Raw genomic sequence first — 27,911 nt, 5'->3', positions numbered from 1 at the left:
AGCCATCATTGTAAAGACTTTGGTTCTGTATGTCAGAGCCTCCAGTAAGGAAAAATAGTGACAAGTACAGCACTGAAACCAAATCTCACTCCAAAATTGCCTAAAGCCAGGTACACACTGTCAGTAAAAAACTGACAGCGAGGTTAGTCCGTGCAAGGTTAGTTTAGCGATCTCCCCCCGCTGAGCTGTTGTGTCCCCCTCCCCATCAGAACACTCTGCCATTGGCTGAGCGCTGATCAGGAGTCGGTCATCATGCACAGCTGGCTTCTGTTGGACAAAGAACCGGCCATTGTCTCCCACCCATGTACCAGGCTTAAGACCAGCAGTCAGGGCTGCAGTGACTTAGAATTACACTGCAGATATACAGATATGAAGATGCATGCACAGGAAAGCCTAGGCACTCTGAAATATCAGTTACAGGAATGATATGTTTTAGAAGGATTTCCAGACAAAAATTTAAAAATAGTTTTTGTGGTTTGTTTTTTGAACTCCCGTTTTGTGGCTGGGTACATCTACAACTGAATCTTCACGTAATTTGCAGGACCAACAGCTGTCAGTGAGCCCTTAAATGAACCATATTTCTTCTTGATAGGATTTAATAAGATTCACTGCAAATGTTTTACGAAAGGGCTCATAGGATTTGTCTTGACAAAATGTGAGGAAGCAGAACAGATTTTCAGGACATTTTCGCAAATAAAGCAGTCAGATTGTTAGATCTTATTGGAGCCATGTTTCCCAATATCTCTCGACATCACTCTTACTTTGCATATCATCTTATTTATTTTAGATTTCAATAGTAATCCTCTTTGGTGCACGATTAGTACTTGCTTATTTTGCCCATCTGTTGTGTATATACACAACACATGTATTGTCAAAAATGCAAAGCAGCACAGTTAACCTCAAAGTGACTGCTCCAAGAATTCGAAGGTGAGATCATCGCAGTCTGTATCAAACCTCCTTCCCCCTAAAGGTTTGAATCCTGGGAGTGGTTATTTTGAAATGGTGCCTATAAACCTAAATCAGAGGGGGAGATGCTTCCAAAAATATACCATACACAAAAAAAAGGACACTGCACCTACAAAGGCTACCAACTTAAAGAAGAATTACAAGTTTATTGGGCATAATTATATATATTAATTAATTAGGGTTGTCCCGATACTAGTATCGGTATCAGGACCGATACAGAGCATTTGCACGAGTACGTGTACTTGCGCAAATCCTCCCGATGCCTGATCCGATACCTGGGAGAGAGAGAGAGAGAGAGAGAGACAGGCAGCGTGTAATGCCTGTGTCCGTGTATAATGCTCAGACGGCAGCCATCCAGGGTATAAAAGCCACGCCTATGGAAGAGGATGTCCGTGATAGGCGGAACACTATCACGTACGAGGAGGAGGCGCGGCTTTTGAACACTGGATGGCTGCCGTCTGAGCATTATACACGGACAGAGGCATTACAGGCTGCCTGCCTCTCTCTCTCTCTCCCAGGTATTACACGCTGCCTCTCTCGCCCAGGTAGCGGATCGGGCAATGCTGTTCATGTACTTGTTTTTTTGGGTGATTTTTATATTATTGTTATATTTACAAGCAGCAGCGATTAGGTCTTCATGTATTAGACCTGAATTTATTTTTTTCAGTTTTTTAGTGCAACAGTGAACAGGTGATTGTTTCAGTCCTTTTGTTTGATTTTTTTTTTTTAGCATTGATTATATTCCAACCAGTGTGCTGCCATGGAAGCTATTAACTTTTTAAACAATCAACAGGTTTAGTCCAGAAGCTGTCACATGACATTAAAAAAAGTATCGGTAATCGGTATCGGCGAGTACTTGAAAAAAGTATCCTCCCCCCACCACAAACCCAGAAAACCCACCCCACTCAAATAGCCCCATAGCCTCCCCTAATAGTACCCTCCCACCTCCACCCCATCTAAAAACCTAGCTCCCCCTCAATGGAAATATGGTCAGCCCACCAACCCAGTATACTACACATAGATATAGAGAGCGGCTATTGGACTACAATTGCAAGCAGCAGTGATTTCCAGAGTGATCCATGCAGTGTCTGACTAGATGTCTGGTCAGTGTCTTAACCCGTATCTCAGAGTGAGCATGCTTAGCAGTTCATTATGCACACATGGTAAATAGGGGAATCTCCCCAGAAAAGTCCTCTCACGACAGGGGACCTAACATACCATACCAGCCAATTGGCCTTAGAACCTTATACCTCTGATTCAGCTCCTACCTACTCAACCCTATTGGGTCCAGCCTGGCATGCAGTTGTAGCTTGTACCAATATAGCACTTAGCAGATGATTGCCCTCAAATATGTTTTGGTGCTTGTAAGAGATCTGGAGTTGGCTTGCTATCTGTATGTGCATGTCCTCCCTGGGGATGTCTATAGCCGTGATACACTGTGTGTGCTGCTCCTGTTTGCAATATATCCTGAGTGGAAAGTGCTGCTATGCCAACCAAGTCCAAGCATATTCTCATATAGGAGGGTGAAAGGGTCAGTCTCTAGCCGCGTAACATGTCTGGCAAACGTTAAGTCAGTTTCCTCTCTCTCCCAAATAGGGGAGGCCAACAGCATGCAGCAATTATAACAGTCTCAACTTTGTACTCAGCGGTACAATTCTCCACATGTATATTGCACTAGCCGCAAAGTAAATGTTCCCTCTTATCAGTTAATCGCTCACCACTTCTGTCGTTACGTTGAGCCGAGGATACTCCAAAGTGTATGCTATGCTACGCTGTGTGCTGCAGGTTGTAAATCCTGGAGTTCTCTATGTCTCAGGCATGGATAAGCACCCTCATATGGTACCCGATACCTGTAACATTGGTATGCTAACAGACTGCGGACCATGGGGGGGGGGGCCCCCCATGTACCTCTTTCCCTACGCCCCTCCCACTGACCAGGGCTTAGTCTGGGCATGTGATTGTGCCAATGTGGATAGCCTTATCCCCTGCAACCTTCTCACTGTAGGTTAAGTAAGAAAAGCCTACATAAGCATAAACACTGTTGTGAAGTTTGGAACAGTACAGAAATTATGTCACCCCATCACAAGAGAAGGATCAACAGCCATCTGGGAGACATTGCAGATGAAGGGAGAATTTTAAGGGCTTGTTTGGACATGCAGCTAGGGGGGGGTAAAAAGCAGGTGGTTGAGCTGCCAACTAAAACATGTAGCCGCTTCGAGCTGTACACACTGATGCAAAAATGTATTCCGATTCACATTTGTCAGGCAGTACCCCCCAATGAACACAACCCATTAAAGTTAATGGGGGCAGGGTGCAACCACCTTGCAAAAATGTTCAATGCGTGTGCTTGCTATGTGGTAATCCAGCTTTTTTTTTAGGATTAAAAACAGGCTGCGCGAAGGCAACATATCAACCGATTTTGATAGGTGTGGCAAGGGATAAGAATGAGCCCTAAATGCAAATGAAATTACAAGTAAAGTGCAGCACATGTGCAGATACTGGTGACAAAAATCCAGTAATTTGCTTAATATTATGGCCGGGATTCAGATACATTGGCATATCTTTAGAGCGGCGTAGCGCATCCGATATGCGCTACGCCGACGTAACAGAGAGGGAAGTACACGATTCACAAAGCACTCACCGACAACGTTGCGCCAGCGTAACGCAAATAGGCCGGCGTAAGCCCGCCTAATTCAAAGTAGGTGGAAGGTGGGCGTGTTGTATTATAATGAAGCGTGACCCCATGTAAATGAAGCGCTGAACGAACGGCGCATGCTCAGAATCACATTGAATTTACTCCATAACATACGCCGGCTCAATGCCTGTGATGTGAACGTAACCTACGCCCAGCCCCAATCACGTACGACTTACGTAAACAACGTAAAATTCGACGCATGTTCCGACGTCCATACCTTTGCATTACCTGCGCCTCATATAACAGGGGTAACTTTACGCCGGACGTAAGCCTTACGTAAATGGCGTAGCTTACTGCGACAGGCGCAAATACATTCGTGAATCGGCGTATCTTGCTCATTTACATATTCGACGCGTAAATCTACGGAAGCGCCCCTTGCGGCCAGCGTAAATATGCGCCCAAGATCCGACGGCATACTAAGACTTACGTCGGTCGGATGAAGCCATATTTCAGGCGTATCTAGTATTGTGAATAAGGCGCATAGATACGACGGCGCATCTCTACACTTACGTATCTGTAGATACGCCAGCGTAAGTGTTTTCTGAATCCCGGCCTATATTTCTATACATAAGGGTTACGGTGGAACAGAACCACTTGCAGCTTGGTCATATTAGTAGCCTTTATGGTGGACTACATCCTCTTCTGCTACAAGCTCATGGTTGCTTCAGTGACCATGAACTTCTAGTAAAAGGGTCCACTTGATTCTCCTAAGGAATAGCTGTGATCAGTGGCTACAAAAACCATTGATCACAGCCATTCATAACAATGTAAATGCCCCAAGTTGCTGCTCCACAATTCAATTTGCCCTGCCCATCACTGATCCTTCCCATTGGCCATCTGCAATTAGCTCCCTTCCACAACCAGCAGTCCCCCCCCCCCTCTCAATCTTTGCTGCTCTCTCTGCCTGCACACGCAGGGACAGTCCAGTGGAGAAGGTGAGATTCTTTAAGGATGGCAAGTGGTGATCAGTGAATATGCATCTCATTTACTGATCTCTTCACTTTCCTGTGCTCGGTACTGAGCACTCTGGGGTTCATTCATAACAGAAAAGATTGTATACAAAGAGTTTACTAGCTCTTACATTTGTAAATACATATTCAGTGTTCAGTAGTAAGTGCCAGGCGGAAGAGGAAAATAAGACTGAGAACTCACAGTCCTCAATCTCTTTCTTTATCTCAAAAAGTAAAACATCAGGTGTCTCTTTAATCCCTTGTTATGGTACCAAAATGACAGTATTAAGAAAAAAAAAATGCTGATAGATATATCTATCTATCTATTACACATAGACACACACACACAGACAGACACACACACACACACACTAAAGAAACAAAGCACACGTTCTAGTGCACACTGGTGTGCTTTCGTGCATGCGTTTTGTGTTGAAAATGTATCACAGTGCTAGGTATTTTATAATCGTTTTACATTCATTCAACTCTATGTGCAGCAATGCAATAAAATGCATGCCTGCATCAATTTCTCACAATGTACACAAAAATAGCGCACACAACTATTGTGGGGTGTACAAAAATCAAAAGCACTTTTATTATTACGTGCTTTTAGATGGCTAAAAAATTAAAGATGGCAGAAATGGTCCAGCAACTTAAAGCTGAAGGTGAAGAGGGCCCTGCAGCGAATTGATAGACTGCTTTAAGCAGCTGTTACTGGAACCATTTCCTCTGACATAAAACGCACAAGGACTTGCAATATAGATCAATTATAGTGAAATGAAAACCAAATTTAGTGAACTGCTTATGCTAAATGTTGTGCTTAAAGGAAATCTGGCTTTGGCAATTTTCAACTAAAGTGCAGTTCTATTTAAATATAACTATAATATATAAATAACTATATATAATTATATTTAAATATCAATAATGGCTGTATGGTTTCTTATTCATCTGTTACTTAAAGTGTCTGTAAACCCTCACATATACCCAGTGAAGTGACTACCCTCAGATGATACAGAGAAGAAACAAATCCTCCTACGTAGATTGCACCGGTTTATCTCCAGTCTTTCTAATTTTATATCTGTTCAAAGTAGAGCTGCACAATCCTGGCTAAAATGAGAATCACAACTTTTTTTCTTAGAATATAGCTCACGATTCTTGCAGTGTAACATCTTTCACATTATACAATAAAAAAAAAAAAAAAAAAAGGGTTAACTTTACAGTTTCGTTTTTTAAAATTCATTAAAAAGTGTATTTTTCCCCCCCAAAAAAGTGCATTTGAAAGACCGCTGCACAACAAAAGTGTGACAAAATATTGCAACAAACGCCATTTTATTCTCTAGGGCCTTTGCAAAAAAAAATGTAATGTTCGGGGGGCCCCCCCCCCCCCCCAAGTAAAACAAATAAAAATTTTAACTTGCAAGCAACAAGTGTCAGAAAAAGGTTCAGTGGTTAAAACTGACCTCATTTACAGACCTCATCCCTTTGATCTAAAATAACTAATTGTTACAAAGTTTCTCTTTATCTCTGTCTAAGGCCCCTTTTACACTTGTGCTACTTTTCCTGTGACTTGGAACTGCAAAGTCACAAGACAAGTCGTTCCCCATGATAACCATTCATATATGTGTGACTTCAAAGTAGTCCCTGTACTACTTTAGTCAGACTTTCATGCAAGTTGAGGTCCATAGACCTCAAGTTTACACAGGCATTCCCTGAAATCACTGCAAAATCATGTCACTGCAGTGTGAAAGGGGTGATGTTGTGATAAACTCTTTTTTTTTTGGACAGTTGTCAGCAGGGAGCAGAGAACGGCTCGCACCGACTCGAGCAAATGCCGTTTTAAGATTGTGAGGGGGCTAAAGAACACTCTTGATTCTTTAACGATTAATCATGCATCTCTAGTTTAAAGTACCAAATTTATCAACTGGTCGGATTTCAGAAAAAAAATTAATAAAAATGGGACAGAGAGCTAAAGTGAGGAGAGCTCAGAGCTTGATTGGAGGGAAGGGACACGCCCTCCTTCACACAGCTCACAGGAACTGAGCTGAGGTGGTCAATCAGCTGGAGCTCTCTCCCCTGACACTTTCTCGGGGGTCAGATAAAATTTGTCAGAAGTGACTCATGGTGCTAACAGAGGAAGGAAACCGCAGAAAGAAATGACACTTAATTTTTTTAATCGAGACAAGTACTCACACTATAGAGGGATATGCTTTGTTCATATTTCATGTCTGCAGTTTACAACCGATTTAAGGCTGCATTCACACATTTTGCTATGTAAAAAGGCAGAAAAACGCTTGTAATCTGCCCCAAAGAAGCTCATGTTCTTAGTCACCCAAATACCACAGTATTCTACCACTCCCTGTTCCCAAGAAAAACAAGCGTGACGACCATGAAGTCTGTCGGAAATCAAATGCACCAGGATTTCAAGGGAAACCTTTTAAGCTATACAGTTGTGCTCATAAGTTTACATACCCTGGCAGAATTTGATTTCTTTGCCATTTTCAGAGAATATGAATAACACAAAAACTTTTCACCTTTAGCGTTTGGCTAAAGCCATTTATTATCAATCAACTGTGTTTACTCTTTCATAATCACAAACAGAAACTACCCAAATGACCCTGATCAAAATTTTACATACCCCAGTTCTTAATACCGTGTATTGCCCCCTTTAACATCAATGACAGCTTTAAGTCTTGAGAGATTTGTGAATGAGGCTCTTTATCTTCTGGTAAAGCTGCCTATTCCTCTTGGCAAAAAGCCTCCAGTTCCTGTAAATTTTTGGGCTGTCTTGCATGAACTGCACGTTTGAGATCTCCCCAGAGTGGCTCAATGATATTGAGATCAGGAGAATGAGGTGGCCACTCTAGAACCTTCACTTTATTCTGCTGTAGCCAATGACAGGTTGAGGTTTTGGATCATTGTCATCTTGGAATGTCCAAGTACGTCCCATACGCAGCTTCCTGGCTGATGAATGCATATGTTCCTCCAGTATTTTTTTTGATCACATACTGCATTCATATTGCCATCAATTTTTTGCCAAAATTTCCTGTACCTTTGTAGCTCACACATCCCCAAAACATCAGCGATCCACTTCCGTGTTTCACAGTAGGAATGGTGTACCTTTCATCATAGGTTGACTCCTCTCCAAATTAAGGGTTTATGGTTGTGACCAAAATCTTAATTGTGGTCTCATCACTCCAAATGACTTTGTGCCAGAAGGTTTGAGGCTTGTCTCTGTGCTGTTTGGCGTATTAAAAGCGGGATAGTTTGTGGCATTTGCGTAGTAATGGCTTTCTTCTGGCGACTCGACCATGCAGCCCATCTTTCTTCAAGTGCCTCCTTATTGTGCATCTTAAAACAGCCACACCACATGTTTTCAGAGTCCTGTATTTCACCTGAAGTTATTTTTTTGCATCCCGAACAATTTTTCTGGCAGTTGTGGCTGAAATTGTAGTTGGTCTACCTGACCGTGGTTTTGTTTCAACAGACCGCCTCATTTTCCACTTATTGGAGTTTGAACACTGCCGATTGCCATTCTCCATTCCTTAGATTTTTTTATATCCCTTTCCTGTTTTTTACAGTTCAACTACATTTTCCCGCCGATCCTTTGACAATTATTTTGCTTTCCCCATGACTTAGAATCCAGAAACGTCAAAGCAGCACTGGATGAAGGATACAAGGGTCTGTCAGGAGTCCAGAAACTCAATGACCTGTTACACACACACCAATTACAAGCAAACAGATCACAGGCGAGGAGGTTACCTTTAATAGCCATTCAAATCCCTGTGTGTCAACTTGTGTGCATGTTATCAGTCCAAAATCACCAGGGTGTGTAAACTTTTGATCAGGGTCATTTGGGTAGCTTCTGTTATAATTATGATTTAAAAAGAGTAAACACAGTTGATTGATAATAAATGGCTTTAGCCAAAAACGAAACACGAGTGAAAGAAAAGCGGTGTTATTGATATTCTCTGAAAATTGGCCAAGATATCAAATTCTGACAGGGTATGTAAACTGTAAAAAATGTATAAATACAATAAAGGGGTAGTTTGTTAAACCTGCTAAATGGCAGCCATAATTGGCAATACACAAATTTAAAACACATACAACCACATATTGAAAATTTATAAAAAAACACAAGGATTTACTCAGCATGCTTTAACTGCTTGCTGACCAGCCGCCGCAGTTATACGGCGGCAGGTCGTCTCTGCTGGGCGAGATCACGTAGATATACGTCATCTCGCCGTTCAGCCAATAGGGGCGGACTCGCCCTTGGTGCCGACGCGTGTGCCCGGCGGGCGCGATCACCGCCGGACACCCGCGATCGCTTGTTACAGAGCTGTAAACGCACAGCTTCCGGTCCTGTCAGGGGGAGAAAACTACTTATCGTCTGTTCATACAATGTATGAACAGCGATCTGTCATTTCCCCATGTCAGTCCCACCCCCTTCAGTTAGAACACACCCAGGAAACATAATTAACCCCTCGCCCCCTAGTGTTAACCCCTTCCCTGCCAGTGGCATTTTTATAGTAATCAGTGCATTTTTATAGCACCGATTGCTACAAAAATGCCAATGGTCCCAAAAATGTGTCAAAAGTGTCCGCCATAATGTCACAATACCGATAAAAAAAAAAAGCTGATCGCCGCCATTACTAGTAAAAAAAAAAAAATATTAAATAAAAATGCCATAAAACTATCCCCTATTTTGTCCGCGCAATTGTCAGTTAAAGTGACACAGTGCCGAATCGCAAAAAGTGGCCCAGTCATTGACCAGCAATATGGTCCGTGGCTTAAATGGTTAAAATAAACAAATTATTAAAAATAAAAAAAAATAGTTAAATAGAAGGTTAAACCTAAAAAATGTATAAAAAATAAAATAAATAAAGACACGTTTTTTTCTTGTATCATTGTCCCACAGCTTACAAGAATATATAAACTTTAATTTCATTCAAACAGCAGTCACATCCTGTGGCTGAGAAATGGATTTATAGAACTGTAGAGCTTGAGTATCAAATAAGATTCTAATTAATTATTCAATTAAAATATGCCACTTCCCCAAGTATACCACTTCCTCCAATGCCTAAGGCTCAGTTCACACTACTGTGATTTGCAGTGCAATTATGTAGTGTGACTTTTGTGCGATTTACAATGCAGTTTGTACCCCATAGAATATGCAAACTTCATGCACAGCATATTTTCCAAAATTGCACCACACAAAGTCGCATTGATGTGAACAGGCACTATTTAAACCAATATCCGAGTTGAGAATTAAATTTTAGGAAATCTGTGCCAAAAAGGAGGCTTCAAACCCAAATCATTCTGAACAAAAATCGAGAGTCTCAGAGAAGCGTTTATTGTACTATGAGCCCAGGTGCTATCTATAGAGCGTGTTTTTTCTATTTTTTTTTTTTTTTTTTGGTTCTGTCCGATCTTCTTGAGTGTTAGGTTAGGACAAATAATGGAGGGGAAAAAAAAAAAAAAAGGAAGGAAGGTAGGTAAATGAATACATTACAAGTGCAGCATATTTCTGCATTGAGAACATAGGCGTTCCAGGTCACAACAGGACATGACAATGATTACTATTCCTCTCAAGGTGCATGGAAAAATCACAAGAGGGTGCGAGAGAGTGTGATGTGGAATAAAGAGGGCACTCCAAGTAAAAGGCATATAAGAGCAGACTTGTTGAAGTTTAGAGCCTTGTGCATGCTCGTATGCAAGACATGCAATAAAGGAAGGACATGGAGGAAAGGTGGGGAAAACAAGAAAAGGGTAGTTTTGGGGGAAAGACTAGTGGAGGATGCAAGGTAGAGAGCATAGGGGTAATAAGGGAAGGTACTGGAGGACACCACCACCACCACCACCACCACCACCATTGTCACATTTGAACAAATGATGCATAGATTTAGGGGGATGATAAATTGGTCACTAAATTCCTGTGAATTTTGAAGGATAGTCAAAAAGTGTCCCCAGATCCTTGTATAGGAATCCGGTTTGTAATTTTCTGAGTCAGATGAAGCTTTATGCAAGCAATAAAGTCTAAATTTAGTAACCCACTCCAGAAGGGTAAGTGGCTGGGATATATGCCAGTGTGTGGGATCAGAGTGAGGAAATGTCAAAAGGATACCCAATTTAGCATTTTAGAAAGTAGAACAATGTGGGAAAGACTTTGCCAAGAAGAGTCAATGCATTAAAAATAAAGGCTTTTTATGAATCCTTTGAGGACAGAGGAACCCCTAGTTCATTTGACCACCAATTGGTGTAACGGGGGACAGAGGAATGAGTGCAAGAGAGGCGAATGGCATAGATGTCAGGTGCAAATCCTGTAGAACCAGGCTCTCAAATGAGGTTGGTAGAGAGGAAATGTTCTGTATATCAATCAGGGAGTGAAGATTGGTAAACTTGTCACCGTAGAGTTGTGGTAGGAGAGTCTCTAGAGACGCAGGGGGATCGCCACTGTGATTTGGCAGAGGTGATGCAGGGATTAGAAAATGGATTGAGTCAAGACAGAATGCTGGATACCACCACCCCCCCCCCCCCAAAATATTTATATATATATATATATATATATATATATATATATATATATATATATATATATATATATATATATATATATATATATATATATATATATATATATATATATATATATATATATTAGTTTAGGGATTAGTTTGTCCCAACAGAAAAAAGGCTTGGGAAATGCCAGGACCGGCAGGCAGCATGTGAGGACAGCAGAGACAGAGCTCCATCCATAGACCCCTTATCCTGGCCTGATCCTGGGAGCAGTTTGCCTGATTTTGGTCTGAATTGCGGTGGAATGTGTACAGGACGGTTGCATACACCTCTGAAGTTGGTGAAATATGGGCCACCACTGCCAAAAACGGCCGGGGAACATTTGGCATGGTTCGCATGGGGATCCCAAGATGGCGCCGATGGCTGGGAGGTGAGCAACGTGGCCCCAGAACAGCCAGCATCTCCTGACGGCAATCAGGTCCTAGACCTCAGAGGGCACAGTTAAAGTGGAGGGGGAGATCTTTGGACAAGCTGGAGCAGCATACCAGGGGGAATCAGGCTGGGAGGAGCATTGGGTGGATGAGCCATCCCTTACAGAGATCATGTCTGCTATACAGGGCTGCCAGAATAAGTTTATTGGCCACTTTGGCTCAAGCTTGAATTCTCTTGCGTAAAAACATGACATGCAGATAAGAGAAAAGGCTCAGGCTATTGATCAACGTATTGCGTCTAAAAGATACTGTAAGGCTTATGGACACTGACGTACAGATGTAAAAAAAAAGGCCCTGTCTGAACATGCTTTGAAAATGGTTGACAAGAAGGATCGTATGAGATGGAATAATATCCGGCTAGCGGGGTTTCCTGAAGGTGTGGAGGGGAGAAACACCGAGAAGTTCTTGGAGGGTTGGCTCACTGAAAATATGGAGCCTGGGACTTTCATTAAAATGTTTGCCATTGAATGGGCACGTGTTCCTGGCAGACCCACACCGAAGGATGCTGTCCCTCACCCTATGGTAGCAAAAATTCTACACTTCCATGACTGGGAAAATATTCTGAGAGGGGCCAGGATTGGCCCAGAGCTGGAGTTTAATGGATACCAGATATTGATGTACCCCGACTTCCTCAGCTGCCACTCAGAAACAGGGAGCCAGCTTCCAGCCTGTGAAGAAACACCTCAGGAATCCAAAAATGATCTACAGCATGCTATACCCAGTTAAAACTGTGGGTTGTGGATAATGGCAAAGTTTTCTTATTCACTACTCCTGTGGAAGCTTCCGGATGGTTGGATGCCAGAGGTCACCCGAGGGGAGGAGGTTCTCAGCCTCCTCCAAAGTATCCTTCTGATGATTTGCTGTCTGCTGGGATGAGGGAGTGTGGCCCAGGGGTGGTGGGTTGCGGGGATAGATGAATGCTCATTTTACTGCTACCCTTTTCTTGATACATTACTCAGGAATATACTCCTTTACCCTGTCTGACCTGCCATTCGAAAGACCAACTATGCAATTATTCTTTTGTCTTCTTGTTCAGTTGTATTGCTCTTTAAACCCACTTCTACAAAAAGGGATCTGGGGATTGTTCTGTACATCGCAAAAAGTGTGCTACCCCCCCCCCCCCCCCTTTTATTTTTTAAGGGGTGTTTTTGGATGTAATTTGTATCGCTCTAGAGACTGGGTTATTTTCATATGCTGGGACCTGTGGGGTTTTGAATAAGCCTCACATCAGTTTACCTTATTTTTTGGTTAGCTGTTATTAGATATAAGTGCCTGGCAAGTTGGGGCTGGGTGCAGGGTGTGGGCGAGTATGTTTGTGTTTTTGTTTTTCATGGGCAAGATTTTTATACCTGGACTCAAGTTCTTTGTGGTTTATGGGGAAAGTATCTAATCTTTGGATATGTTACAGTATGTCTCCCATGTTATCGGTGGGCTCCTGGTGTGAGGGAAGCCCCGAAGCCCTGGTACCCTCCCCTGCATTATTGGGGGTGATCTGCTCTCAGGCTGTGCTGGAATCATTAGAAATGGAAGTAAATCTTAGAATGGTGTCATGGAATGTCATAGGCCTCAATTCTAAATTTAAACGCTTCCTAGTCTTTAACTATATCAAGAAATATAAAACCACACTTGATTCTGATGCAGGAGACTCACTCCCTTCACACTTTCTCATCTAGATGATATGTTACAGGCTACGTATGAGATAGCGGAAGGGAGGTTTTTCATTTTAGGGGATTTTAAATGCAGTGTCGGATCAGACTATGTATAGGCTGGGGGGGGGGGCATCTCCTGGGACTCCCGGCCCAATTGGTGGGATGGTTGTATACCTATGGCTTCCAAGATGTATGGCCGTTTTATCATCCAGACACCAAGGAATACTCTGCTTCTCTGAAACATAAATTAATGTCAATAATTGACACCGTCCTTGCTGAGGGGGGTGGCCTGAAGTTTGCGAGCAAGGTTGCATATTTTCCTAGAGCACAGTGTGACCATTCTCCCATTGTACTAGACCTTAGGTCGGGACCTAAACCTGGGATCCGCCATTGGCGCATGGAAGCTGTTGGTTACAGGAGGAATTTACTCAAGACTATTGGAACCTTCTGGGTCTTAAATGAGAAAGTGGGTTTCCCCCCTCCTTCAGTGGGAGGCCTTCAAAGCCAATCTAAGAGGGGTTTTCATGACGGAAGCGAGTGGGTTCAAGAAGCAGCTCGCAACTGAGATGAAAGGAGGAGGCAGAGGTGTCACTGGCAGAGGCAGAATATGTTAGGACCCCGACTAGGGAGGGAGAGATTGCTGGATTTGCAGGGGAAAACTAGGGAATACCATGCTTTCCTGACCGATCAGACCACTAAACTTAGACTTGCTCAAAAGCGGCGTATAGTTGAGTTTGGGGACAAGAACAGTAGACTGCTGGTGTACCTGGCCTGACCGGATTATGTATATATTAGTGTATGTGACAGGCACGGGGTGGAAGTATGTGAATCAGGAGATATTTTACACATCTTTGCTTAATTTTATAGGGAACTGTACGTGTCGTGCACTTTGTTGTGGGGGGGGGGGGGGAGAGACCTACTTATCAAATATTGATCTGCCAGTACTGACTGACGAAGACAGCACCATTCTGGAAAAAAAATATTGCTGTGGAGGTGGCAATCTCCTCTTTTGCTCCCCGGAAATCCCCTCATCTGGATAGTTTCCCCTCGGAGTGGTACGACACTTTTAGGGATAGTTGGCACCCCGCCTGTTGAGAGTGTTTGCATCGGCCAGGTCAGATGATAGACTGCCACCTTTCATTAGAGAGGCTCTGGTGCTCCTGATCCCAAAAGGGGGGGGGGGGGGCTAGGTTGTGTGACTCCTACCGTCCGATTTCGCTGATAAAATTGGACACAAAAATCCTGGCCAAAATTATAGCGGGGAGGTTACAGATGGCGATACTGAAGCTTGTAAATGCAGAGCAAATGGGATTTATCCCAGGTAGGGTACTTTTTCTGAACCTTCAGGCTAAAACACGACGACAACTCTGGGACACAGGTGGTGGCCTCCTTAGAGTGGCCCTACCTGTTTTGGCTACTGGAGTCCTATGGGTTTGGCCCGGTTTTCATCTCCTGGGTGAAACTTCTATACACTGAACCATTGGTGAGATTACAAGTTAATGGTATCATCTCAGAGCCTTTCCCCATTTTTCGTGGGACTAGACAAGGGTGCCCATTGTCTCCACTCCCGTTTGCCCTGGCCATAGAACCCCTAGCGACCAAGTTGAGGTCTAGCGATACTTTCTCTATCCTCCGGTTGGGGCAGCTGGCAGAACGAGTGACATATGTTGTGGGAATGTGCCAAGGCGAGACCATTGTGGTCTATGGTGACTGAATATATAGCAGACAACTTTGACCTTCCCAATATATGCTTCTTCCTTGAGATGTTCCTTATAATATTGTGCTTTGGAGATAGGAAACTTATAGCTAGGAGATGGATCCACACGGAACGACTGACGTTGGAGATCTGGCTGAAAGTTGCGAACGCTGACATTCTTCTTTACTGCATGATGTATGAGGCCAGGGGAGGTCCTAGGAAATTTAGGAAGATTTGGTTTAGGTGGGTTGACTCAAAGGAGACACTGGTAGATGGGGTGAACGAGTAAAGGCTGAAGTATGGAGACCGAGCTACACATTTGTCATAAACTGGTGGGGGGGGACTCGAGTATGGGAGTACAGCCTTAGTTCTGTGAGTTATACGATGGGGTAGTGAAATATTCCACTCTATTTTTTTTCATGCCTGGGGGGGGGGGGCGGTTGTATATAGTCAATTTCTTTTTTTCTTTTTTGGGGGGGGGGGGGGGCAGAATAACTGAGCAGGGAAAGTGATTATGTGGACTGGATTATTATGCAATATGTGAAGTTTCACCTACCTGATATTCTGTATGTGTAGATTGTCTCTGCTGAATTTAAAAAAAAAAAGCGCAGTGTGATATAAGGAGGCGCTACATTTGTTTCCAACTGTCATGCTAGTTTCACGTTAAAGCAGTGTTTCTCAATTCCAGTCCTCAGGCCCCCCCAACAGGTCAGGTTTTCAGGATTTCCATTATTTTGCACAGGTGATTTGATCAGTTTCACTGCCTTAGTAATCACCACAGCCTTTTCATCTGAGGGAAATCCTGAAAACCTGACCTGTTGGGGGGGCCTGAGGACTGGAATTGAGAAACACTGCGTTAAAGGCATTGCATTGGGAATCATAACCCCTGTATAATATGATGCTAATGGAAGCATTTATTACCTGTCAGTTCTGCATTAGACACACTAAACCTACACTCTTATGTTACTTCACTGAAAGTAAATGGCACGCACAATTTAGGCAATGGCCGCTTTCATCGGACCCCAATCCCAAAGACATTTCCATGTTAAAATCTGCTACATTGAGTGTGATCAGTCAATCCACATAAAACAAATATAGAAAAATAGGTTTGCAGTAGGACTCCGATCTTTCTCAGTTTGCAGGAATGGGGAAGTGTCTGACACAGTACTCGGTCTGTTTCAAACAAGCACAACATTTACGAAGACAATCACACTGCAATAACCCTCAAAAAATAATGCAGTCTCGGTCAATGCAAGACATTTGCTTAAAGTGGTAAGGTATCAATACAATAGACAGACAAAAATAGGTTGTAGGAATCTCTTACCAACAACTTTTTTTAAAAGTATATCAAGGCAGTACTGATACACGCATTTGTGAAAATCATGCTAGGAAATCTAAAATCTGATGAACTTGTACATTTTGTTTACATCTATATACATGAAACTCCAACCTAGGTTTGCCTAAATTGACAACATACTTTGGCTTTTATCCAATACAGCAACAAAAACATACCCGCTGCATGCACCATTAGTTCCCTAATGTGTATGGGCTGTTTATACACTAAAAGATAATGGAAGCTGATCAAATTTGGGAGAAATCCATAACAGAGAAGAGGAGGCAAAGGAAAACTAGAGATTAGGTTTAACCGTATACAGGAATATTAGTGGATCGATGTCGAGCAATGAAATGAAGATGTATGCCATTGCCTTTATGCTATACAGAGATAAAAGGTCCATTAGATGTAAATCTTACATGACCTTTCCTTTTACAGATAAAAATGCAGGCTAGTTTTACAGTCTCAATGGATTATCTTAACAAAAAAAGAAATAGCTATAGACTAGGCACTACTACAGGGTACACACAACTACCCTCTGCAAACTTTGCAATGACCCAAGAGGTTGGGCAATACAAAAAGTTCACTTTAATTCAGACCTCCACAGGCGCATATACTTACCTTCCTTACATGAGCAACACGACACCAGAGTTGTAGCTCATACAGGGCTATGGACTCCCCTGTGACAACACTGATTGGCTCAGAGCTGTTACATGCTCTTCCATACCAGGGAGTACCGGTATATCCTTCAGCTTTCTTCTTAGAAGGCAGTAGTCAGAGGGCAAGCAAAAAAGTGTAAGTATATGCTGCTGAGGGTGGGGTGAAAGCTTTGCCCTAAAAATAGGAGCATACAATACTGTACTTTTTCCATGCTCTACAGCATTGGGTACCACAGCAAAACGAACCCCTCACCACAAGCTTTTCAAATTGTTTACAAAGATTAGAGGCTAGGTATCTTGTAATTATCCTCAGTTTAAAACTATAAAAAAAATGAAATTATGTGACCACCTGTTAACATGGAGTAAAAGGTTAGACTCACCCAGGCTTTGAACACATATCCTAAAATATTGCAACATTTGGGGTCCTCCTGGACCAGAGGGAGAAAGATTCTTAACCAATTTATTTTTTTAATTCTGTTGCTGTATTCAAAATACATTTTGACCAACAACATGTACTTACTGCACACAATCTACCTCTCAAAGTTGAACAAAAAGTAGATGACAAAAAAAAAAAAAAAAAAGAGAAGATAATGCAACACACAGGTCTGCAGGCCCAGCTGCTAATGAAAGGTGTTTTATTTGCAAAAGCAGCTTTGGACATTTGTGACACTGTTGGTCGTTCTTTAAGAACACTAGACACCTGACCAGCTACAGACTAAATTTGAACTCATGCATACGTAATGCGTAAGGTTAAAAGCTGAAGACCGTAATGGAATGCAATGTGTTGGTCATCCTCTGACAGTCACGCTAGGCTATGTTTCTAAAGGCAAAAAAAAAATAAAGCCAAAAAGGCACAGCCTCATTCATTCATTGCTCCATTAACCCTCACAGTCTCTGCTTCTGGCGTTTAAACAAGACAGTCATTGTTAAAGTCTCTTCCTTGTGACTCTTTTTCAGGTGGGCATCACACCCTGTCTGCTGGCGGACAGGACCGCTGGTCGCCCCTCTCCCAGACTCACCTTCTTCCGGATGTCTTCGTCATTGGCTCCCAGTGAGGCGTAGAGCTTGAAAGCTGCCTGTCGCAACTCATGGGCGTGTTTCAAATCATGATCAAGCTGAAGTAAAAAAGAAGGAAGTTACATCAAGCAAACCACATGATCATATCAATCTATGTCATACTTCAAAAAACAAAAGCTCCCACAAACGACTGTAACAGCTAAAAAGCACCACTGACATAAAACCAAGGCTTAGAGACATTCCGTTTAGAAAAAAAATAAAGCTTAAACATGTGCTGCCTGCTGGTGGTGATGGTGTGTAATTGAAATTAGCTTTAATTTGTTGCAAGAATGAATTCTAATAAATGCCACTTTTAAGCTCATATGCATCATAGCTAAATATTCTTTAAAAAATAAGAAAAAATTGCTGTGCCCAACTTAGAAAGACAAAAATTTTGATTAGAGCTAAAAGACATGCAAAGCCACCTCTCAAGCAATGTTATCACAGGTGAGCAAATTAACGGAGAAGCCACTGTAGCACATCTAAGATTGTATGCAAACTCGATTTGCTCAATTTTAAATAAATATATTTTAAAAACCGTGCTAATCTTGGAAAATCAGCTGCCCTGCATCATTTGTACAAGTCCTGTGTTCAGAGATTTAGCCCTCCCAGTTCCTTGGGACTACAAGTCAATTAGTGCCTAGGATTTGGGGATTGAGTAGTTTAGCAAAAAAACAAAAACCACAACAAAATTGCCAGGGTTGACGCCACTCCACAAAAATGCTGTGTGTTGTCTACCCACAATAAAATAAATAAATGAGTGCATTCCTGACATATCAATAGGCATTTTTTCTGTAAAGGAAAAAAATATAGGGACATGTGTATGCATTGCATATATGTACTGCGTATGATTTATTTTTTTGTCGATTTTAATTTGGCTTGATATGTGCTTTAAGCTTTACTGAAGTTTGATGAATGAGGGTCTATGTAACTGGCTACATTGAGACATTGAGAAGCTTAAAAGCCTCCATCATGGGGGGGGGGGGGGGGGAAGCGACAGGTATGAGATGCTTGCACACAAAGAATTGGCACGTATTGATGGTGCCAAAGCTTGCCTTCCCTTTCCTGCCTCCCGCGACTTCTTAATGACCAGTATGAATACCCATCATAGAGATGGACAAATATAAATGTGTAGAATTGGGGCTGTACAGCAAGAGCCAACAAAAGTGACAACAAAAGTGACATAAAGTGGCCCCCCCACCCCTGGTATCTTACTGGGTTCTCGGATTACACCAGGAAGGCCGGGACTGAAACCAGCGGTTCGGCTGGCTGACCATAGAGATGGCGGAACAGAAGTTCCCCAATCATCTCTATAATCCTCTCTATGGTCTACAAAACTGGAAGCAACCAGGATTTTGTTACTTCTGATTTTGGATTGTTGTAAACAAGTCATTACCAGCTTGTGAAAGCATCTGATCAAACCAATTTCAGTTTAAACAAATGCTTTAGAGGCCACACGAGGGATCCAGATCTGAATAGATCCCAGGTCTCTCCATAAAGAGGATAGAGATAGATAGATTTGTTTATGCAGGAGGGGGGATGGAGGCCATTTATGCTGTGAAAGGTAATGGTGATGGGGTAGGGGATTGTGAAATGGGTGTATATGATAGGGAGGGGGGGGGGGGTATGAGAGAGAGGAGTTGTGCTATAAAGGGGATTGGGGAAGATTTGTGCTAGAAGAAGGGAGGAGGAGATTGTGGATATTTGTGCCGGGGGGGGGGGGGGGGTTTGCTAGGAGCAAAGGCAAAGCAACAAGGTGTCACCCCTAGTGACTCCACGGTTTCCAGAAGGAGGAGGAAATTGTTGAAGAAAGCTAACAGATGCATCTAAATAACACCTACGGTAGTTAAATAAAACATATGCACAGATAGGAAAATGCACACCCTGTTAAAAAAAAAAATAAAAAAAAAAACACCCTGAAAATAACTCCCTACAGCTTAAAAATATGTGCACGTTTGTTGGAACTTGTGCATCATAAATAAGTTTTCACAGATTTAATTTTTTTGCAACCTTTAGCTAATTTAGTCAGGAAGCAGTGCAATGTTCTCTACATTTGCTTCTTTGTGCGAATTTTGAGTTATCCTGGGTTGTGAACAGAATATTTTAGTCTGAAGTTCAAGTAATTTTACATAACTAAGCAACATTACAGACATAGTAGGCAGTCCAAAGCAGGCTCTCTCACTGTGGGAGTCCCCAAGAAATAAATGATTTAGGTTGCACACATACACCCAATATGAACTTTGCTTCTCTGGGCTTTGCAATTCAACACTTAGGCCCAAAATTGTTAATGTGAGTTGTCAGCTAATTCAAATCAGAAAATGGGAAACAGCATTTTAAACCACATTAGATAAAGAATGCTATTTTTTCTTTGTAAATGGTCATGGTCAGAAATGAGATTTAGAAGATGATTAAAAAGCAATTTTAGGCAACGAATGCTTGCCATCAAATTGGCACATTCAGCCTGGCCATTAAACGGTTCAGCAGGAAGATTGGAATCGTGTATGGCCGGCCTTAGTTCCTCCTCTCAGCACCTTGGTCTTCCAGAAAACAGGCTCTGTGAAATGTGTGACAAAGCACTGCATAATCACAGGGCACAGTGAATACCTCCAACAGAGTTTAAGTAAATGTGTGCAATTCTTCACAAAATAAGTTTCTAAACTTCAAAAATGTGTTCAGACTAATAGGGGTAAGCTAGAAATATGACCATAGTCTTGGCACAGGTTCATTGTAACTCATTTCTAATGGTTTCAATATGACACAACCATCAAAAACACAAAGATCAAAACAACATGTACTACACAAAGATAGAGAAAAGCTTGGTCCCATGGAATGCCAAAATAACTTCCGTTATACGGTTCAGTCCAATGCCAAAAAACCTTCCGTTATACAGTTCAGTCCAAAACGTAGTACAGGTACACCAGCAAGAACTGTATTTCCTTAATTATTTCTTTCAAAATAGTTTCTTGATTGTGAATAAATACTGATGAACTTGTTTAATAAATTGAAATATAGAGAAGAGTGCCGCACGGTCTTAACCTAAAATTGTGATACCTTATTAAACAATAGATGCCCTTACCACAAACCATACAACTATTTCCTTATCCATTATTTAAAGTGTCCACGTGGTGAAAAGTGCTAAAGTTCAAAAATATATTACAATGTGTATATTTATAAACAAAGGGCCAGATCCACAAAAGGGATACGCCGTCGTATCCCTGTTTCTATCTTTGGAACTGATCCACAGAATCAGTTTCCAATAGATAGGGACTTACACTGTCGGATCTTAGGATGCAAAACCGCATCCGCCGCTGGGGGCATTTCGAGTCGAAATGCCGCTTCGGGTATGCAAATTAGCACTTACGGAGATCCACAAAGCTTTTCAGCTTCGTTTTTTCTCCGTAAGTATTAGTTTGCAATCGTAAAATTAGGGCTGCTTTTACAAGGCCTAAACTGTTTAGGCCTTGTAAAAGTAGACCCTTCTATCCCGCGTCGCCGTCTTTTTTTTCCAATTTTTTTTTTCCCCGCCGCAACTCGTATTTTTTTTTTACGCCCGTCGCGATTCTTAAAACCCGGCGCAACGTAAAACCGCGCAAAGCACGTCGGGAAAATGACATTGTGAGCATGCGTAGTACGGCCGGCACGGGAGCGCGCCTAATTTAAATGGGACTCGCCCCATTTGAATAGGAACGTCTTGCGCCGGCCGGATTTAAGTTACACAGCCGAAAATTTCTAGGTAAGTGCTTTGTGGATCGGGCACTTCGGTAGAAATTTTCCGGCAGTGTAACTTAAATGGGAATATTTAAGTTACGGCGGCTGGCTGTGGATCTGGCCCAAAGTCCTTAAGAAAAAGTGCTTCAATGATCTCACAAAAAAAAGTGTTCCAGTGCACTAAAGTGCTGCGTGCGATACCATGCGTGCATATAAAGTCCATTTCAATTCCATCAAATCCATAAATTCAGGTGATAAAAATCTAATGTGCATATGTGTCTATTCTGGTGCTCCCCCTTCAGTTATCTGCTCACCTTGGAGTGTGCGACCTTTTGGCCAAGCTTGGTCAAAACATGCCTCTGAACCACCTCTGGGTTCAGTGTGTATGCTGGGATCCTGGGCTGGTTTAGGGTACGTTTTTTCCACATATGGGTACAAGAGGAAACTCGATAGTGTATTATAGTTTAAAAATATTTGATATGCAACAACATTCCCATTATTAGGGTACTCACATTTAATGGGTGCTGTAGTGCACCAATCTATACAGGTAACGAAAAAGAGATTTTTAATACAGCTTACCTGTAAAATCTTTTTCTTGGAGTACATCACGGGACACAGAGCGGCATATTCATTACTATGTGGGTTATATGGAGTACCTTCAGGTGATGGACACTGGCAATCTCAAACAGGAAATGCCCCTCCCTATATAACCCCCTCCCATAGGAGGAGTACCTCAGTTTTGTAGCAAGCAGTATGCCTCCCAAAATGGTCCCCATAAGAGGGGTGGGAGCTCTGTGTCCCGTGATGTACTCCAAGAAAAAGATTTTACAGGTAAGCTGTATTAAAAATCTCTTTTTCTTTATCGTACATCACGGGACACAGAGCGGCATATTCATTACTATGTGGGATGTCCCAAAGCAATGCTTACAATGAGGGGAGGGAGAACATCTTCCAAAGACAAAAGGATTTAATTTAGAGATATACTCAAATCATAATAAATCCAGCTTAGTTGAGAAAAAATAATTTTAAATTTTAAATTTAACTCAAAAGGGAGCCCCCGGAATCCGAGGGTCTCAAACTGCAGCCTGCAGCACTGCCTGCCCAAAGGCTGTATCAGTATTCCTTCTTACGTCCAACTGGTAGAATTTTGTAAACGTGTGGACAGAAGACCAGCTTGCCGCCTTGCAAACTTGAGCCATAGAGATCTGGTGGTGTGCTGCCCAGGAGGCGCCCATGGCCCTAGTAGAATGAGCCTTTAATGATAACGGAGGAGGCAACCCCTTCAAGCCGTAGGCCTGAGTGATTAACTGTTTAATCCACCTCGAGATGGTGGATTTTGCAGCTGCCTGCCCCTTCTTGGGCCCATCCGGTAATATGAACAACACATCTGTTTTCCGGATCTTCTCTGTAGCTTTAAGATAGGCCTTCATGGCCCTGACAATATCCAAGGTATGCAGCAACCCTTCCTTTCTGGAAGTAGGTTTAGGAAAGAAGGATGGTAATACCAAATCCTGGTTTAGATGAAAACTGGATATAACCTTCGGTAGGAAGGAAGAATGAGGGCGGAGAACGACCTTGTCCTTATGAAAAATAAGATATGGTTCCTTACAGGATAAGGCTGCCAGTTCCGATACTCTTCTGGCGGAAACTATGGCGACCAAAAATACTAACTTCCTTGTCAGTAAAACCAAAGGAATTTCAGCCAACGGCTCAAAAGGTTGTTTCTGTAAACTTGACAGAACAAGATTTAAATCCCACGGACAAAGCGGGGATTTAACTGGAGGATTAATACGTAAGACCCCTTGAAGGAAGGTCTTAACTAGCGAGTGGGTGGCCAGCCGCCGCTGAAACCACACTGACAAAGCTGAAATCTGTCCTTTGATTGTGCTTAATGCCAGTCCTTTATCCACTCCTAGCTGGAGAAAACGTAATACTCTATCGATGGTAAACTTGCGAGAAAGCCATCGCTTGGACTCACACCAGCCTACATAGGCCTTCCAGACCCTGTAATAAATCACCCTAGAGACCGGTTTCCTGGCTCTGATTAGGGTAGAGATTACTTTCTGAGACAGACCTCTACCCCTGAGAATCAGGGATTCAGCCTCCAGGCCGTCAAATTTAGATGCCGTAAGGCAGGGTGGAGGATCGGACCTTGCGATAGCAGGTCTGGCCATAGAGGAAGAGTCCAAGGGTCTCCCACTACCATCTTCAGGATTAGTGAATACCATGCCCTTCTGGGCCATGCTGGAGCTACCAGGATGACTGGTATGTGCTCCACCCTGATCCTGCGCAGCAGGCGGGGTAGTAACTGGAGCGGGGGAAATACATAAAGAAGTTTGAACTGATGCCAAGGGCAAACCAGCGCATCGGTTCCGCAGGCCATTGGATCCCTTGAGCGGGATATGAACCGGTCTAGCTTCTTGTTGAGTCTCGATGCCATGACATCCACGTCCGGCACTCCCCATCTTTGGCAGAGTGTTTGAAAGATTTGTGGATGTAGAGACCATTCCCCCGGCAACAGAGTCTGGCGACTTAAGAAGTCCGCCTGAAGGTTGTCCACTCCTGGAATAAATATTGCCGATATGCAGGGCACATGAGCCTCTGCCCACAGGAGAATCAAGCTCACCTCTCTCTGAGTGGCTTGACTCTTGGTTCCCCCTTGGTGATTTATGTATGCCACGGCCGTGGCATTGTCTGATTGAATTCTCACCGGGAACCCCTGCAATTTGGACGTCCAAGCCCTGAGGGCTAGTCGAGCAGCTCTGAGCTCCAAGATGTTGATGGGCAACTGCCTCTCTGGCTTTGCCCAAGTACCCTGGCGAGTGCAACCATCCAAAATTGCTCCCCAGCCCGTCAGGCTGGCGTCTGTGGTTACTATCTTCCAAGCCACTGGGCTGAAAGACTTCCCCTTCACTAGATTCTGAGGGTCTAACCACCAACACAGACTTTGTCGGACTCTTGATGAGAGCGGCAAAGGGATATCCAAGGCCTGTGGCCTCCTGCTCCATGCTGACAGGATGGCTGCCTGCAGGATGCGAGTGTGGCTCTGGGCGTACGGTACCGCCTCGAATGTGGCCACCATCTTGCCTAGTAACCGCATACATAGGCGAATAGTCGGTTCTTTCTTGCTTAGAACCAGTAGGATTAATTCCTTGATGGCTTTGACCTTTATCAGAGGTAGAAACACCCTTTGTTGTTCTGTGTCTAACCTCATGCCGAGATATTCCAACTGCCTTGTGGGCTGGAATGCTGACTTTTCTCGATTTAGGACCCAGCCGAACCTCTCGAGGTACTGGACCGTGAGGGCCACTGCTCGTTCCAAGCCAGGAGACGAGTGATCTATGACTAGGAGGTCGTCCAGGTACGCTAGGATCGTGACCCCTTGGATCCTTAGCTTGGCTAGGATTGGAGCTAGGACCTTCGTGAACACCCGGGGGGCCGTAGCCAACCCAAAGGGAAGCGCCACGAATTGGAAATGACGCGAAGCCACCATAAAGCGTAGAAATCTTTGATGTGGCTGATAAATTGGAACATGAAGGTAGGCATCCTTTATGTCTATGGATGCCATGAAGTCGTCCTTCTGGAGTGTGGCAGCTGCTGACCGCACGGATTCCATCCGAAATGAGCGGACCTTTAGGTATGCATTTACCATCTTTAGGTCCAAAATTGGCCTGACATCTCCGTTGGACTTTGGGATGATGAATAGGTTGGAGTAGAAACCCAGCCCTTGTTCTAGGACTGGTACCTCTACTATTACTTCCTGGGAGAGTAAATGATTCAATGCCGTCATTAATGCGGCTCCCTTCTCCGGATCGTTCGGAACCCTTGACTCCTGGAAATGAGGAGGAGGAAACTTTAGGAAGTCTAGTTTGTAGCCTGTAGCCACGGAAGACCGTACCCATCTGTCGGGAATGCTGGCTTCCCAAACCTCTGAAAAGAGACGCAGCCTTCCCCCCACCCTCGTGGGTGGGGCGCCCCTTCATAAGGTCGGCTTGGGGGCTGGTTTTGCTGGTTTGCGAAACCACTGCTTCTTGCCTCTAGCGGCCTGTCCCTGCGATTTGTTGTTGAAGTTAAAGTTTGATCTTGCAGGAGGCCGTCGATACTGTTTGGCATTAGAGGGCCCCTGCCCAGGGGAGTGCTGTCGTTTAAACGCAGGCCCCTGAAACTTTTTCTTGGTTGGCAAAAGAGTACTTTTGCCGCTTGAAATGGTCTGAATGTATTTATCCAGGTCTTCTCCGAAGAGTCGTCCTCCATGGAAGGGGAACCCTACCAGGAGCTTCTTGCATGGGGGCTCGGCCTCCCAGCTCTTTAACCATAAGAGTCTTCTCATATGGATAAGGGATAACGATAAACGTGACGCTTGCTGGATAGAATCCTTAATCGCATCTACCGTAAAGCGTATGGCCCTAGGGACATCAGAAAATTCTTCTGCCTGCTGGGCAGGAATAAGTTTAAGCATCTGCTTAGTTTGATCCGATAATGCTTGTGCAACCCCAATCGCAGCCACAGCTGGCTGCACTACTGCCCCTGCAGTAGTGAAGGAGCTTTTAAGTAGTGCTTCCAAGCGTTTATCAACCGGATCCTTGAACACCTGTATGTTTTCTACAGGGCATGTTAAAGATTTGTTAACACATGAGATGGCTGCGTCCACCGCCGGGGTTGCCCATCTCTTGGAAAATTTATCTTCCATAGGATATAAGGCAGAGAATCTTTTAGGTGGTAAAAAGATTCTATCTGGCTTGGTCCAATCTTGGAACATAACTTCCTCTAGCAGAGGATGGATCGGAAAAACTGCGTTGTTTTGAGGCACCTTTAGTGAGCCCAAAGCTGAAACAGTCGATACTTGGAGATCTGGTACTGGCAAGTTGAATGCACTATGGACCAAGTCCGTTAAGGCTTGAACCCACCAGCTCTCCCCTTGGGAGGCTGCCCCAGACTCCCCTGTATCCGGATCCTCGATCCCCGAACCTGCTTGGTCCTTGTCCAAGAGGTCGTCCAATTCCCCTGCGGAAAGGACCTCCTCCTCTGAGGGTCCACGCTCGGGCGACGGAGATCTATTCCGTTTTCTGCCCCGCATAGCCTTGGCTATCATCTTTTCCATTCTTTTTTCCATCTCTTTTAAGGAGGTGGACAGTACCTCGTCCGTGACCACCCTAGGGTTGGACTGACCCATGCCAGCTCCAGCCCCAGATCCCGATGGTCCCATCAAGGCTCCCTCTCGGGAAAGCAGCGGCATAACTTTGTCCGAGACCTCAGACTCTCTGGGGGAATCCCCACCTCTTGTACCCTCTGAACCAGATGCCATGGTACAATACCGAGGTACGCCCGCTAATTTATCGGTGTTTGGAACTATAAATAGTTATTGCCCAAAAACCCGTTTGGGGGATAAAAAATGCCTTCTTTCCCTTTAATGGTTCTTTTTCCTTTTTTTTTTTTTTTTTTCAAACCCAAGAGAGAAAAAACATTCTGTCCCCCTTAGTAGTATTGCCAAAAAACTGCTGAGATAGAAAAGAACAGCCTAACTCTAGGCTCCAGGACAGTCTTATTGAAGACTGTAATATCTGTTTTGGCCACTGTGTGTCCTCGGCGCCCCGTGCTGCCGCTCTGGTCTCTTCCTCTCTCAGTTCCAGCATACACTGAGCTGGGAACAAATGGAAGGGCCGCCCCTTCCTTTAACATGCTGGCCCGCCCTTCCCCCCTCAGCTAACGGCGCGAAATTGCGCCCATATCACGGGGACGCGCGCGCGCGCCCGCCGGCGGGGGGGGGGTGGGGTGAAGGAGACCACACGAGGAGGCAGTTTGTCCTGTCTCCAGGCTAGGAGGAAGAACCGTGGCAGCAATCGCACACACAGGCCTCTTTCTCAATGTTTACAATACTACCAGGGAGGTCACCTTTTATGGGGAATACACATAGAGCCATCCTATCTTTAAGACATGTGACTTACTTTGCCAGATGCAGCGCATAACTTTAGGCATGTCCCCTGTGAACCCCCCAGAAAAACCTGCTAAGAACCAAGTTCCGCAAGTTTCCCCTCACTTACCTGCTCCATGCCGCAGGACTTTGCAAAGCAAGAGGCCCAATCTTCCCCCATCTCCGTGGGGCATTGACCTTCAGGCCCTGGGTTCCTATGAAGGATCCACTGTCCTGGGCCCATATAGCACTCTGGCAACAGAAACATCAGGCCCCCAAAGGTT

The 27,911-nt window shown here is 43.8% G+C and overlaps 1 protein-coding gene across 8 annotated transcripts in view; it reads right to left on the bottom strand.

The window, feature by feature from the left end:
- Positions 1 to 27,911, bottom strand: part of ARMC8 (armadillo repeat containing 8) — a 156,244-nt gene that overhangs the window by 59,081 nt on the left and 69,252 nt on the right. For all 8 annotated transcript variants that reach the window (XM_040357394.1, XM_040357400.1, XM_040357399.1 and 5 more), the window contains one exon: positions 17,972 to 18,067. In XM_040357394.1, the coding sequence (XP_040213328.1) occupies positions 17,972 to 18,067 (96 nt within the window). The remainder of the gene's footprint in view (positions 1 to 17,971; positions 18,068 to 27,911) is intronic.

This window comes from Rana temporaria, chromosome 6 (genome assembly GCF_905171775.1).
Source record: "Rana temporaria chromosome 6, aRanTem1.1, whole genome shotgun sequence".
Lineage (NCBI taxonomy): Eukaryota > Metazoa > Chordata > Amphibia > Anura > Ranidae > Rana > Rana temporaria.
This window is presented reverse-complemented; position numbering and strand designations above follow the sequence as displayed.